The 15,172-nt window shown below is 36.9% G+C and overlaps 1 protein-coding gene across 1 annotated transcript in view; it reads left to right on the top strand.

Moving 5' to 3' along the window:
• The window catches only part of SLC2A13 (solute carrier family 2 member 13), a gene marked incomplete at both ends in the record, with an annotated part of 160,538 nt that overhangs the window by 69,859 nt on the left and 75,507 nt on the right, over nucleotides 1–15,172 (top strand). The window contains one exon of the mRNA XM_084267050.1: nucleotides 3,800–3,908. Coding sequence (XP_084123176.1) covers nucleotides 3,800–3,908 — 109 coding nt within the window. The remainder of the gene's footprint in view (nucleotides 1–3,799; nucleotides 3,909–15,172) is intronic.

Genomic DNA, 15,172 nt, shown 5'->3' with positions numbered 1-15,172 from the left:
TGTAAGATAATAAGATGAGGTTTTTTGGGTGTGAAGCCAAACTTCCGAATCCTATTTTTGCCTTTTGCTTGTAGCAATGAACATCTAGTTACGTGGATGGTTTAGAGCAGGCTAAGAAAAAGCCAGTTAAGATGACATCAATCCACTTTGTGTACCACCACTTCATATAATGTCACCTTCTGCAACAGCAGTATCCTTATTTTTCCATTGCTCTTTAGGTCTTGCTGCCATTTTGCACTCTCACCAGAGCAAGCTTCAGCTGCCTTTTACTGTAGCATATTTTGAGCCTTTGTAAACCTAAGCATTAAGGAAATTTACTTCACATAAGTAATTATCTGAAACAAAATGTCCAACCAAGACTAATCTCATTAAATTAATAATGATATTACGAGGTCTCATCCTTTTGCCTTCGTCTTTATGAATAAATTAGAAGAAAGAAAATAAACATATTGGTGGTTTCTCAAGTTCAAATGAGTGGTTCAAATGCAGGATTGTTTCTAAACCTCCTAACTGAAAACAACAGCAATTGAGGCAAGAGTATCATAAGCAAAGAAAAAGCTGACTTTTGAAGACAAATATCTATTTTTTTCTGTTGTAAAAATAGCCAAATGTTTAATATTTTGGTCGGTATCTTTTGCATCATCTCTTTCCCTCTAGTTCTGTGAGCAATTATACTGCTCTGTTTTTTTAAGTCTTAATGATTTCATTAGGTGCTATTTTAATCTATTGTAATAATGAACAGCAGATTTAATGTTGATCAGAAACTCCTGAAGTACCATTTCCGTTTTCAGAAGACTTATTTTCAGAAGAAAAATGTATTTAATTCTGAAGACTTAGTTTGTTTTTAATTTTTTTAATTTAAGACCCCTTCCCTGTTGTTAACAACCATGTTTTGCCTAGAGGTGTTTATTATTAAGAAGGCTTTATTCATAGAATCATAAAATGGTCTGGGTGTGAAGGGACCCCAAGGATGACAAAGTTCCAACCCCCCTGCCACAGGCAGGGCCACCAACCTCCAGGCCTGGATCTACACAAGGTTGCCCAGGGCCCCATCCAACCTGGCCTTTAACACCTCCAGGGATGGGGCATCCACCACCTCTCTGGACAGCCTGTTCCAGCACCTCACCGCTTTCTCTGTAAAAAACTCCCCCCCTAATATCTAATCTAAACCTTCCCTCCTTTGGCTTTAATATAGGAACTTAAGAGAAGATGGATGGCACGATTGTGGTAGGAAAATGAAAAATAGAATAGTTTTTGGGGCTAGGCAATTTTAATAAAAGTTTCATACTAATTTTCTGTTATAAAAACAGCTACCTCCCAGCCAAAGTCCTTTGGGTTTTTTAGTGCAGTTTGTAAAGCTCTTTTAATATAGAGATTAACGATTTCTTTTATTTCTTTCATTCCGTCTATTGGTTTGTAAACCTGAAGGCTGCGAATTTTATGAAAGAAAATCCTTTAATTTTGTGTATGCCTATTGATATGTGCGGTTGCCATGGTGCAGATTTGGAGTGAGCCTTCTAAGTCTCTGACTTGAACCTGTATGGTGATTTTTAGCATCATTTGTCTGATACAATTAATTAGAAGTCTGAAAAATTCCAAGTATTTACCTATTTTAGCTGACTGGATGCTCTAAAGGTGTAAAGTCTGAAGTTCTACATTAAAGGTCTAAACTTTACTGCATGCCCTTAAAATTTCTGATTTGTGTGATGGAGTTTTTTGAGAGTTCGTGGCTCTCTCTGAGTTACAAGCCTTTGTCTGAGAACAGCTGCTTTAATTTCTAGCTATTCATTTTAATGCCTTCTTTCCAATTGCTTTGTACAATGCTGTATTGTGAATGGAGTTTTATATAACTTTCATCAAATAGCTGAGTGGATCAGGAATCGTTAAAAATCTTGCATCAGTTCCTTAGGACATTTCCCATCCCTTTCCTAACAGCCCCTGCTGTAGAGTTCCAGCTTATTCGATGAGCATAGTCATTGATGGTGGACCTCAAGATTTAGGTTGGCCGTGCCATCCTTTGACGATAAAGATGGATTTTGAACTCCATTAAAGGCTTTGTAGGAAATGTATGAAGAACTGAAGGTCTCTCATGTGCATTCAGCATCCTGGGGTCACAACAGATGCTGCAGAATCATTTGTCAGAGAAAGATTTTTAAGCCCAAAATGTCCATACTCAAGTGTGGTGCTGAATATGAAAGCCTGAGGGCTGTGGTTTGTGGATTAAGGTTCATAGTTGCATTTGTTAGTAATTCTTTTTTTGGGAGGCTTAGAGTCATGGAGAAATCCAAGAGTATGTCTGAGCTCTGGACTGCTCCTAGCAAGCAACAAGAGCTAGTTCTGTTGTTTTTCTACCGTAGAAATGTTGCTGTGGCTGCTGAGCACTTTCATATACTTGCCTACCCAATGATGTCTCATGTCTTGCTTTATTTTACTCACAGACATTTTGAACCTAGTAATGTGACTTTATGGCAGGACAGGGGGGACTATATGCTGTCTGAATAGTAATGCTACTTGGAATCCAGCTGGAAAATTTACCAGACCGCATCCTGCATTAATAATACAACTAATTTAAGTGATGATACAATTCAGATGTGAATTAGAAATACCATAATTTTTCAATGAAAATGTTTTTCGTGGGCAGGTCTGGTTATCTTTTTATGAATAAAATGTAATCTAAACCCCCTTCTTGAGTTCAGTTCTTGAAACTGTCCACAGATAGTCAGCTTTCTGAGGTTGAAACTCTTCATGTGTGAATCAAACTTCACTAATAGACCCATACAGGTTTTTATAGTGCATCAATACATTTATTTGTCTGTATGTTCAGAACTTTGGAAGTGTAAGAATGTAGATCCTCTTTGCCTTCTTGGTTTGGGATGGTTTTTTGATGGCAACTAGTTTGACTAACACATTTTCTGATCTATATTATGTGCCCTGAGTGGGTATACCAGATGTCTTAATATGTATAAAACACAGAATTTTTTACCAGGCTGGTTTTTGCCCTAAACACCACTCTGGGCAGAAAGAAATTCAAGTAATTTATTCAAGTATTTTAAACTTTTTCCTGATATCATACAGCTCTCTGTATTTTTGTTTGTTTATAGAATACTTTGAAAATTTAAAATTAACAGAGAAGAAAACTTTCTCCCTTTACCAGAAATGTTTGGTTCTTCTCTTCATTGGGAAACTGTTTTCTGCTTTTTGAATGCAACCTCATACCATTGCTACCAAAATTATGTTAAAAAAAAACAATTAATTTATACTCCCCCTCCTTACCTTAGAGTTGAGCAGAATAGACCTACCCTGTGACTTCGAAGTGTCCACATGTGTAACTGGTGTGTGGAAATAGGGTCTGTCAGGGTGAACGCTTTATCCACAAGATCCAGATCTGAGCAGTGAGCAATGGCATTGCTGAAATAATGCCTCAATAACAGTGACAGCTTTTAGAAAGGAAGCAACAAAGATATCTTGTGATAACTTCAAGGACATTCAGTTACAGCGAATGTGCAGTCTGTTAGTATGATATAGGAGAGCTGTACATTTGCCACCAGTAGTATACTGTGTGCAAAAATTGTTTAATTTTTTTTGCCTTGGCTTACCAAAAATCATCTTTGTATTACATTGCAGAAAAGCAGAACTGAAATAAATGATCAAGTTTTTCTCAGCTAATTGAAATAATCCAAGTTTGTTTGAAACTAAAGGTGCAAAGCCTGTTATGCCTGGGTACGAATTGTTTTGATAGTGATCACTTAAGAACTATTATGTATTCCTTTGTTGTTGTTTGTTTGTTTTTTTTTTTAAGCTGGACCTGTGATCTGCAGAATGCTAACATACCCTCCAACTCGAAGAGCCTTAATTGTGGGTTGTGGTCTGCAGATGTTTCAACAACTGTCAGGGATTAACACCGTCATGTATGTATCTACTGCTTGCTTCTCTTTATAAACTGTAAGAAAAAGACAATTAGACCGGTAGCAATTGTTGATGGGCTTCTGGACAGAACCTGAAATGTGAAGAATTGAGTGTGAGAGCTGAAATGCTTGCTTGAAATCCAGGTATTGACATATTTGGCGTCTCAAATTGGTACAAGAGGATGTTAATATAAGGGCAAACTTTATATAAAGATGAGAATGCAAACTGTACTCTGGGAGATGTATTTTCATACGTTAAGGTTTGCAGCCAAAGCTATGTATGTCTAGATAAGTACACTTACAGTTTGTACGTATGTGCAGATAGATCAAAACAGATGAGGGTTTTCATCTTGTTGACCATGTAAACAAGATGAAAAATCACTGTGAAGTGCTAAAGGAAGTAAGATGCTGAGGTAAGAAGCATTTATTGTTATTACAAGGTTTTGTTGTGGGTATGGAGACTCAGTACATGTAGAAGTAAAGAACAATATATCAGGTTTTCCGATAAGCTGTTAGCTGACAAGAGTGGCTCTTGACAGACGTGCAGTGCACAAGGTGTAGTTAAGATGAAATTACTGCTGGAGCTGCTCTACAAGAGTAACTGTAATGAATGTGATCTCCATATTGTTTAAAGAGCATGCGTAAAATATGTTGCTGTAACACCTTACGCAATGAGAACCACACCTAAGGGAGCAAGCTTTTAGGAAATAGCTAAAAGGAAGAGCTAAAAAGAGAAAGGTTTTAGAGTTAGCAAGAGCTACTATATTTAATGTTACCTCCAACATCTGCCATCTATCACAAGGTGGGGGGAAACCTAGCTCAGTGTTGTTAAACTGGAAAGGAGGCAAATCTGTAACAGGTAAAGAGAGACTTTATAAAGTAGGAATTGTAACCAAATGTGGGAAACAGGAGAATGCAAAGCTGGTAAGTTACATATGAAAACCAGGAGACAGGCACAGAAAGAACTTTGATACATTCTTCATGTACATCAGAAGCAAGATACCTATTAGTCTTCAGGCCTTGGAGGGATCAAGATGCGTGAACCCCACCAGAAGATAAATCTTTAGCAGCAAATCTAACGAAGACTCTTTTTGCATTTATGTTAATTATGGAGGGTGTATGGAGCTTCATGCAGTGGGGGTTGCTGAAGATGTGTCAGATGGTCTTTTACAAATTTAAGTGTTAGAGGAAGAACTTTTAGAATGAGCTGTTTAAAATGAATAATAACAAATTTCCTGGACTAATCAGGGCACATCCAGGTCCAGAGTAATTTGAATACATAATCACTGATTTTGGAAATGTAGCATAATCTGTATGAAGCTACAGCCCGGAAAGTTTTTATTTCTGTCCTTACCAAAATTAATTAAAAGCTGTCATAGAACCAAATGAGAAGATGTGTGTTCATAAATACGAAAAAATGTCATGTACATGGAGAATATAAAAATAATAAAGGACAACATTAATATTGTAGACAGTTTATAGCTTGCAAATCAGTTGGATGTGAGATCATGGGTATGTTAAAACTATATAACCTATATGACTTAACTGTCATAGTCCATGACAGCTGCCTCCAAAGTTTCTTGGAGTAACCAGATGGTCACAAAAGTAAGAAGGAAGCCCTCTCATGCTAATGACTTTTTAAAGTAAGAAAAAAAACCATAATAATAATAAAAGATCAGTTATCAAAAGCCAAGAGAAGACTCTTACAGGGATCTATGTGGAGATCTTTGCTGCTTTAATAAGTCTGTGAAAGGGGGCTAAACCGCAAAATAGCAGCTTGTACTCATACACCATTCAGGATATTAAGACCCCCAGATCCGTGAACATGAACAGTTACGGGAAGATAACACAAGGCAACAAATTAATAATATGGTAAGTGTGTTAACTTACAACATCTTACAGCACTGCTTGCAGGGGGGAACTGCCAAACTGCATGCGTGGCTGTCTAAACTGTTACTATACAAAAAAGTTGCATTATAGTTCTGCAGAATTGTCATGATGACATGCAGGACCAACCTGGAATAGTCCAAACAATTGCAGATGGCCTTTCTTTTAGTAAGGATAAACCAGGTTATCCTTACTAAAAAAAAATCCTTACTCCCTGTGGGGAGAGAGAGACACCTGTATTTGAACATTACAGTTAGGACTCTGCAGCTTGGAAAAGAAATGAGCTCAGAAGTGCAAAAGGAATATAAAGTTACTGATGTTACAGAGAGCATGATTATTCATCATTTTTTTACAAGAGAGTTTTGATGACTCCTAGCTTTTACCCAGCAGTAGGTTTAAAATAAACATTTTTTTTCATGCACCACATAATTACATAGTGGAACTCATTGCCACAGGATGTTATGATGCCAAATCTAGAAGTAAGTTTAGATGCTAATTAGTGAAACTTATATAATAAATGTTGTTAAAGTGCCATTAAACTCGATGTGTATGCAACCTCTTGCCGAGGACAGTCATTGTCACATTTTGGTCCTTACTACTATAGGATGCCTCATGAGGCTAGGACAAAAAATTGAAAGTTCACAAGGTTTATGATACTGGTAGGTTGACTTTGTTTATTTTAAACTTAGTATGTTTTAAAATTTCAAACTCCTTTCTATGTAGGAGGTTTTGCAAATGGTTTAGAATTGACCTAATTTGCTTGTGCATGTGTAGGAGGACAGAATTACAACTATAAAACATTGTTGAATCTTAGCTTTAAAATATAAAAATGCCTATAACAAACACATGAAGGCACTGTTGTTAAAGGTCTGGCTTGTAAACTATTTACAATATCCAGCAATTTTTAATAATCGACTATAACTAAATCATTAGTTGTCAGATATGCAAGACAAACGCTCTCCTATGAAAGGACATTTTTCAAGTATAAGGAAGCAGCTATTGATGGTTTCCTTACATAGAATTTGGTAATTGCTTTTTAATGCAGTAATTAATTGGTGCCTTAAGGATCTGTCAGGTTGTATTAACTCTCTAAGCACTATTTTCTTCTCCATAATGTTTGGTTGTGACATTGTTGGACTGCTCTTCTGTTACAGTGGGAAAACAGGCATTGATTGTGGTTGGAGGTTGTCCGATTATGTGGACTTTCCTTTGGTGGTTTTGTAAACAGTCACGATAAGTGTTTTGGAAGTTGGTGTTCACTGTAACTTTAGTGCTGCTGTGGAAGCTCTTCTCTTGGTATACCCATTTCTAAGCTGTAGAAGAAGGGGCTGATGACCCCAACTTGCTGTTGCCTGGCTTTCCATAGCAGAGAATTTAGCCTCTGGTTTCCCCTTGCCCTCTTTTGTGTTTTCATTAGACTCTTCTACGCTGTGACCTTAACATGGCAGCGTCCATGATGATCACTCACATGTTCTAATCTTCTGGCTTGAGGATTTCTACTTTTCCTGATACAAAAGAAATTGTTGAGACTTGTATTTTACTGTAAGAAAGTGAGGTCAGAGGAATGTGTGTATATCTAAAACATTCATTTAAAAAACCCCAAGCATAATCAAACCACAAAGCAGGAAAGTGAAATGAAAATAAGGAAGAGAACAGATCTAGTGGGATTTTAATACTTCCCTGATTTGTATACGCTTTACTGAATAACTCCTCTATTTAAGAAAACAAAAGTTGGAATAAAAAAGTGTGGGTGTTAAAGGTAGGAAATTATATAGAGAGATGTTACAGGAGTCTAAAAATAATCACTGAGTGTACCCAGGAGTGCAAGAGATTCTGAAGTGCAGAAAAATACCCATAAGAAACACATGCAGGCAACAATAGAAATCTAGAGCTTCCATGCTTGAAAATTCAGAAATCTGTTACATATTTTCTGGTTAAAAGTTAGCTATCACTAGTGAAGACAGTAAAAACCACAAAGTCCATGTGTAGTTGGATTTCTCTTGAGGATGCAAAGAGGAAAACTAGTTTGTAAGAATCATTGAAGACTCTGCTCTGTCCATCCCATCGTGCAATAAACTGATCTAGTATTTTCCCAGACAGATTTTCACACTGGATTTGAATCAACCTTGTGTGTGTGTAACATCCAACCGTGAGGAATTGGAAACTCATCACGAACAGGATGTTATTGAACTGGTGAGAATGGCATGAAAAGCAACCTCTGCATTGAGGAGGTGGATCTAAAAGAGAAGCAGAATGTAAAAATAGGCTGCTAAGGAGATTGTGACTCTCACAGGAACAAATTCACGATAAATTTAGTCAGGAAAAGAACAAAGCTTTTGGTGACCTATTGCTTGATTTATTTTTTTTTCCCTAAGAGTAAAGGTACCACTGCTGTTGGATGAAGTGCCTCAAGTAGAAAAAATATTTCCTTTTTGTCATGGCTTTTGCCAGCTTAACTGACCTGTAAAGATAAAGTCATACAATTTTAGACAAGCATCTCTCACGCTGATGTGAACAGGTCTGAAATGGTTTAACTTTTCAGTTTCTTATCGTTCTGGTATTTTCTCATCTTAAAAACAGAAGCTGACTGTTTCAAGCCTGGAGTCAGAAATCTGGCTGATAGGAGACTGAAAAAAGGTCCTGTGAAGGAATTTATATTTCAGGAGAGCAGGTGCTACAAATTAGCTTTTTCATAATAAGATACCACATATTTTTGTTAAAACAGTAGTGTGCAGGTATTTTCAAGCCCAGAGTGGTCCACAATTAAAACTTGGGGAAGAAGGACCATTTTAAGGTAAAAGTTGAAGCTATTTTTCCTATCAGTTTCTTCTTTAAAAAAAGGTATTGTGGCCTGTGCTGGAGTTTCTGTTCCCCTTTTCAGAGTTTTTTAGTTTTGAGAGAGCTGATGGACATTCACGCAGGTGCCTGTGCCCTGAGGTTTATAAATCTGAGAAGGGACAGCTGTATCATCTTGATTGTTCTTATTCTTGTGAAACTTTAAGTGGACTTGATGAAAGCCAAACAAAATATTTTGTTCTGCAGTTGAAGCACTAAGCTTGAAGTGATGCCAATTTCATAATTCACCATTATCTTTTTGCTTCGTGTTAGAAGAGCTTTCTGCAACAGAAAAGTGATATAATGTGTCAACGGGGAGAGCTTATGGCCTTCAGCATTTTTGTTAAGCTTCTGGTTTTGCTGGTGTATGTGATCTGTTATTCCTAGTTAATAATTATTTTTTTTATTGCTAAGATATCCTTCCATGTCCTAAATTTTAGTGAATATGTGTGAAAAAAATGTGTTAGTGTTCTGATTTGGTCCACAGATACTTTTGAGCTCTGACAGTCTTGCTTTTTTTAATCTATGTAAGCAAACAAAAGAGGAAAAAAAAAGATTATAAGAAGAAGCATCTCTTTTCCAGCTGGCAAGAAATAAGGAGTTGAAGAAAATACTTTATGGAGAAGGAAAAAAGCTCAGAGTAATGAGAGAGGAAAAAAAGCTGGATAAAAGAAAGAAGGAAAAGACAAAAGAGGACAAGAGGAGGTTATGTAAGAAGTGGAAATTGAAGGGTTGAAGATAAGTTAAGAATATTAAAACAATTAACATGAAAAGTGAACGAATATCATACTGAATGTAAATGAGAGAATGAAAGAGAACAAGAGTGGGACTGGAAAGACGCCAGGATACATCTGAAGTTTAATAGAAACTAGAGTTTAATGGAGGCAAAGCTCATAAAATCACAGAATTGTTTAGGTTGGAAAAGACATTTCATATCATCAAGTCCAACCGTTAACTTAGCCAAGTTCACCACTAAACCATGTTTCTAAACACCACATCTACAGAGTCTTCTAAATACCTTCAGGGATGGTGACTCCACCACTTCTCCTGGGCAGCCTGTTCCAGTGATGGATAACACTTTGGTAAAGGAATTTTTTCAACCATTCAATCTAAATCTCCCCTAGAGCGATTTCAGGCCATTTCCTCTTGTCCTGTGGCTTGTTACTTGGGAGAAGAGACCAACACCCACCTGGCTACCTTTCTGGTAGTCGTAGGGAATGCTCAGCTTCCCTGATTCCAGGCTAAACAACCCCAGTTCCCTCAGCTGCTTCTCCTCCAACTTGCTGTCCAGACCCTTCACCAGCTTCGTTGCTCTTCTTTGGACGCGCTCCAGCACCTCAGTGTCTGTCTGGTAGTGAGGGATGACATTTCCTGACAGGTCTGGTCTCCAGGTCTGCTGTGCAGCATTTGCAGATTTGGAGCCTATGGAGAACTGTAATCTTTGCTTCTGTTTTGTGAAGCAGGTGTGAGGCTGCACACATCTTGCTGTCATCTTAGGACCCAGCAGGGCTTGTAGCAGCATTTGGCACTTTTACCCCTGGGGGTGGTTGTCTCAACAGGGACATATAACAACCCCTACAGGAACGGTGAAAGTCAGGACTGTGAAAGTTGCCTTTAAATGCCAGGTTTTAAACTTTTAAAAAATGAATTAGTGAATTCATTTCATCAGTGACTGACTGCAAATAAAGCTTTGATTTTTTTTTTTGTTGAAGATCATTAAATAAATACCTTATTTTGTGAATTACAGCACAAGCAGTTAGCGACCTTCTCTACTTCTTAGCATCAGCAGCCATAGAGAGATTTATAATTAACAAATTAACATATTTACAGATTATGCCAGATTTATAATGACCTACCTAGTTGGTCATTGAAATGAGGTTTTGCTTGTGTGTTGACTGTTGATTTGGATATATGGAAAAGAGTTGTTGAGATCTGTAAACGAGTTCTAATGGCAAAAAGTAATGGTGGTATTTTTCTTGTGTTGTATACAACCTTAAAAATCAATGCTTGACTACATTTCTGGTGTATTCCCTGGCTGTGCATTTTAAAACAAAAGCCAAGAAGTATCACACTTTATTAAAAAGCCAACAAACAAAACAGACCCCAAAACGTACACAATGCTAAAACGTCATCCAAGCTGCACAGCAGTTACTGAAGAGCAGTCTGTCTTTTCTTGTAGTCTCCACTTGGATTTAAATTGGGCCACATGGTTACCAAGCAGACTGCTGTGTAGCCTTTATTTTTGTATGGCCAGTGACTGCCCACCTTAGTTGATCTTGAATACAATCAGACCCAAGTGTGCTTTAAATCTGAGGGAGGGAAAATTACATGAATTTGGTTTTCAGATACACACTTTGTAATGTTGTCAAGATAATTTTGAGACTTCTTAGTAACAAGTCTAATTTTCTCTGATGACTCCACAGCATTAAGACAGCTCCCTGCTTAGGTTTTCATCCTTCAGTGGGGTTTTTTTGAGAGTAAACTGTTCAGTTTATATCTTTCTCTTAAATTTTCTGTTTTACCCTTAGGCTTTAGAAAATGTTTGATAAAATAAAAAGAAATCCCATATTGCAGGTCTGCTGGCTTTTCAGATAATAATCTATTAAATATTTTAATTAATCCTTTCAATAACTTGTTTTTCAAGTGGCCATTAATTTTACTAGATTTTTCCTTCCTTCATATTGTGAGATGCTTTATGTAGTTCTGCATGGAAACTTGTAATGTAAAAAGCTATTAGTAAGGAGCTGTGTCTTTGGACTTACATAACAAACAGATGTTTTTTAGACAGACTGTAAATATTCTTTGAAAAGGAACCAACTGGAAGCCTAATCTAGTCAAGCACACTAGGAAAGGTGGCTCTACTGTTACATCTCAAGGCCTTGTATATGTGCTGTACCAAATAACATGATTAGCTTACAATAGCTCTTGAGAGGACTACATTGTAAGTTAATAAATAAAATAATATCATATTACTTAATCTAAAACATTCAGTTTATGGAAGCTGCCTGCATTGGCTTCACTGTACTTGAAAGACAATGAAAGTGTAACTCTGGTATATTGAAAGTTTTGCACATTTAGTGACCATTTTTCCACAGGCAGGGCATTATCACAGCTGAGCTTGCTTCTTGTAAAATAAGTAGTGTATTAAGGACAAAATAAGTAAAGCACCAAACAGCTGATAGTCACCAACTTGTCCTTATTGGACACTAGTTTCTTGCATAGAAACCAGTCTATGCTACAAGTTTCCCAAGCCCTAGAACAGAGATTTTGGGGTGGGTTTTGTTTTTTTTCTCCAGTAAATTAGCAAGTCTGAACTGAAAGTTTCTTTGTGAAAATCTTTCCACTTAAATTTGAAAAATTATCACACTTCCTGAAGAGAGAAGTGGTGGCTTTGGAACTCTGACCAAGGACAAACTCCATTTTAGAGATGAAAGTGTTGCTCTGAAGTACAGGGCCTTAGACTAGGCAGAAACAGTTTGCAAGCCAGATGTTAAGATGCTGGTGGAGCAGGGAACAGAATTGATAAACACCCTTTCATCAAATGCTGTCTACAGGAACCACAGGCAGTATTTACAACAGCTGGGAAATGGCCATGTTGCCAGACTTAATCCGTTCCATTTCCTCTTTGTTTGCCATCTTGTCCTCCTCAGTGCAGGTGGGGGAAGGAGGTCTGATTGTGGTTTCTCCAGACCCTGCTCTGAAACGGTTTCTTCTTCTCCATCATTAAAAAATACCAGTGTTAGGGAGAGAGTGCTACCTGGTAAGTGATACTTAGTAAATCTGCTAGGAAGTGGCTGAAACACAAATGTGTTGATGTCAGGATGCCAGTAGCTATATCCAAGAACTAAATACCAAACAGGCAAACAAAATGTTAGCTGGCTAGGGAAAACTGCAGCGGGTCTGAGGAAGAATAATTAACCCTTTGCCTTACAGGCTGCTGACTGTTTCTGTTGGCAAGTAAGATGACCTGGACACATCCTAGCCTTTCGTAATGAGAGGATGGGAGGTGGTAGTGAGTAGTGGTATTTAGAGTCACAGAGAGGGATGAGGAGAGAAAATAGCAGGTCATACTGATGGACTTCTTAAATAGCACTAAACCTGTGCAAAAACTATGAGGAATAGTTAGACCTCAGCCTTCGTTTTGATTTTGTACTTTGCCAGCAAACTGCAAGACTGAGGGATGCAGATGGATAGATCTTCTGCTTGAGGCACAAGAAGGCAGTTCAGTAAACTTGAACATTTTTAAGGCTGTCACAATATTTATTACTAACGTTTGTGTCATTTGCTGTGTTTTAAAGACAACTCCTGCACTTCAGAAGTTTTGTTCAAAGAGTGAAACATTTTTCTTAAATATTCTTGTGTTTGCTCATTGGAGATAGCCTTCAAAACCCTGAGCAGCTTAAAGGTTTAATAGTTTAGCTCTGAGGGCTGTAATTTATCAGCTGAAATAATGGTGAGAGGGTGTTCAGGATACAAGAGAGTAAATCTGTATTAAAAGCAAGTCACCCGTGTGTCAGTGTTGCTAGCAGTAAAACCACGGTATACCAAGTTTCCAATTAAAAATAACTTTTAAAACAAAGTGAATCTTTCTTCTCCTGTTGTGCTGACCTTGTGTGATGGCCAGAAATTGATCTAAGTCAGTTTATAAGTATAGATTTCTCATTCACTGTAAAACAAACAAAAATCTGTGGCTTGTGTTTTTGGGTCATGTCATATACCAGACATCAAGGTTCCTTCTCAGGCTGAAGCTTCTCACTGCTAATGCCAATTCTCTGCGCGTTTCATGTTCTCATTCCTTTTGAAATAGAAAAGGAAAATCACAGCTTTGAGCCTTTTCAGATACTAATCCATTAAATATTTTATTTGATTTTAATGAAACCTTCCAATAAAACCGGAAAAAACATGCAAAACAAAACGGCAAATCATGATGGAGTTGTTAAAGCTACAGAATACTCCTTTTATTTAAGAAGCTGCTTGCTTTGTGAGTCAGACTAGCCAGAGCTTTTGGAAGATCTTTTTGTAGATGAATCCATGTCTTAATTATTGGAGATCAAAGAATATGTAATTCTGATATAAAAGTTTTCAAGGTTCGAGAGACATTAAGATCAGGGAAGTAGTTCAAGATGTTATGTAATGGGAGTAATGGGATGAAATTAAGTAAAATCTAGAATGATTATCAGAACTCTAAGTTTAGTACTTAGAGATATTAGATTGAGTGTCTTGAGGGAGGTAGGAAACACATAATTTCTAAGTGCTTAAACTTGCTACAATAGAGATTGTATTAGAAATAAAATATTAGGGGGGATTGGTATTGGAATTAGTAGATAAAGGAAGATATACGTAAGTTTAAAATAAAAGGCCGATTTCCTTTCATTTCAACTTGTACATCCCACCTTTCTTCTGCTAATTCTCATAATCTTTCCATTTATTATTAAAAAACTCAACAAAACAAACCTCACCTCTAAAAACCAGACAAATCAAACACATGGAATGCTGTCGAGCTGGATGTTTACGTGCACTGTGATTTTCCTGAGGTTTAAAGAGAAACAACAGTAACCCTTCTCAAACTGCAGAGGAAGCAGGTTCAGGGTGCTGGTGAGAGGTACTGTAATGGGTGCTTAACTGCAGGCTTTCATTTGGTTTTGAAATTGGATTCTATTTTCTCATTTTGTAAATCTTTAAATATTAATCTTTGGCTTATATTGCTGGTGCTGAACACTTGTTTTTTGTTTGGGGGTTTTACTGGGGTTTTAGTTAGTTGTTTTTTTAATTTTTCTACACCAAACCTGGACCTTAACTTAATGAACTGAAGAACTATCATGTGAAATATTTTTCTTTTTTTCCTGTCTTTTTTGACTACTATTTTGCATTATTGCCTAGAAGAACATATACTGAAGAATGAAATAGCATGAGTAAAAGTAAACCTTGTACTATGACAGCACCAAATTATTAGCCTGATGGTAGAGGATCTGCTTGATGGTTTTGTTAATTATTTTTCTTGCAGATGTATTAAAAAGGATTCCTCTGAGTATTAACTGACACTTCAAACAATAATAAAAAATAATTAAAATGCAACAAAACCCAAAGTCGAGTTTCTTTTAAAATCAGCATTTTTCAGTGTAATGCTGTCACAAACGTAAATTACTTCAAAATTTTGTGTTGAATGTTACTTACACAGATGCTTGTAATACTTCCATTTGGAAATACTAATGCTTATTTTTGTAACACATTCAAAGACATGCATAGGAGCTAACATACCAAGGTATTTTAAAAGGAAATCTTGCTGTCTGTCTTCCAAATTGATATATGTTTTATTTTTAATGAAACACGATCAGTGGGGATTCTGTACAAGTGCACAGTCTTTATCCTCAGTTTTTAATACAAATTAAAGCATCCTTCAGTGGCAAACTGGCCAGAATGTTGAGGCACTTGTTCTAAAACATTGAAAAACAGCTAACAGTCCTGCTGACTGTACTTGTGTCTTGTTTTGTTTTGCCTTAATCTGTTGGGGTTTTTTTTAATGGTGAGTGATAAAATCTATTCCT

The sequence above is a fragment of the Gallinula chloropus genome (assembly GCF_964237585.1).
Source record: "Gallinula chloropus genome assembly, chromosome: 1".
In the NCBI taxonomy this organism is placed as follows: domain Eukaryota; kingdom Metazoa; phylum Chordata; class Aves; order Gruiformes; family Rallidae; genus Gallinula; species Gallinula chloropus.
Note: the sequence above shows the minus strand (reverse complement) of the source record. Positions and strands in the feature narration are given on the sequence as shown.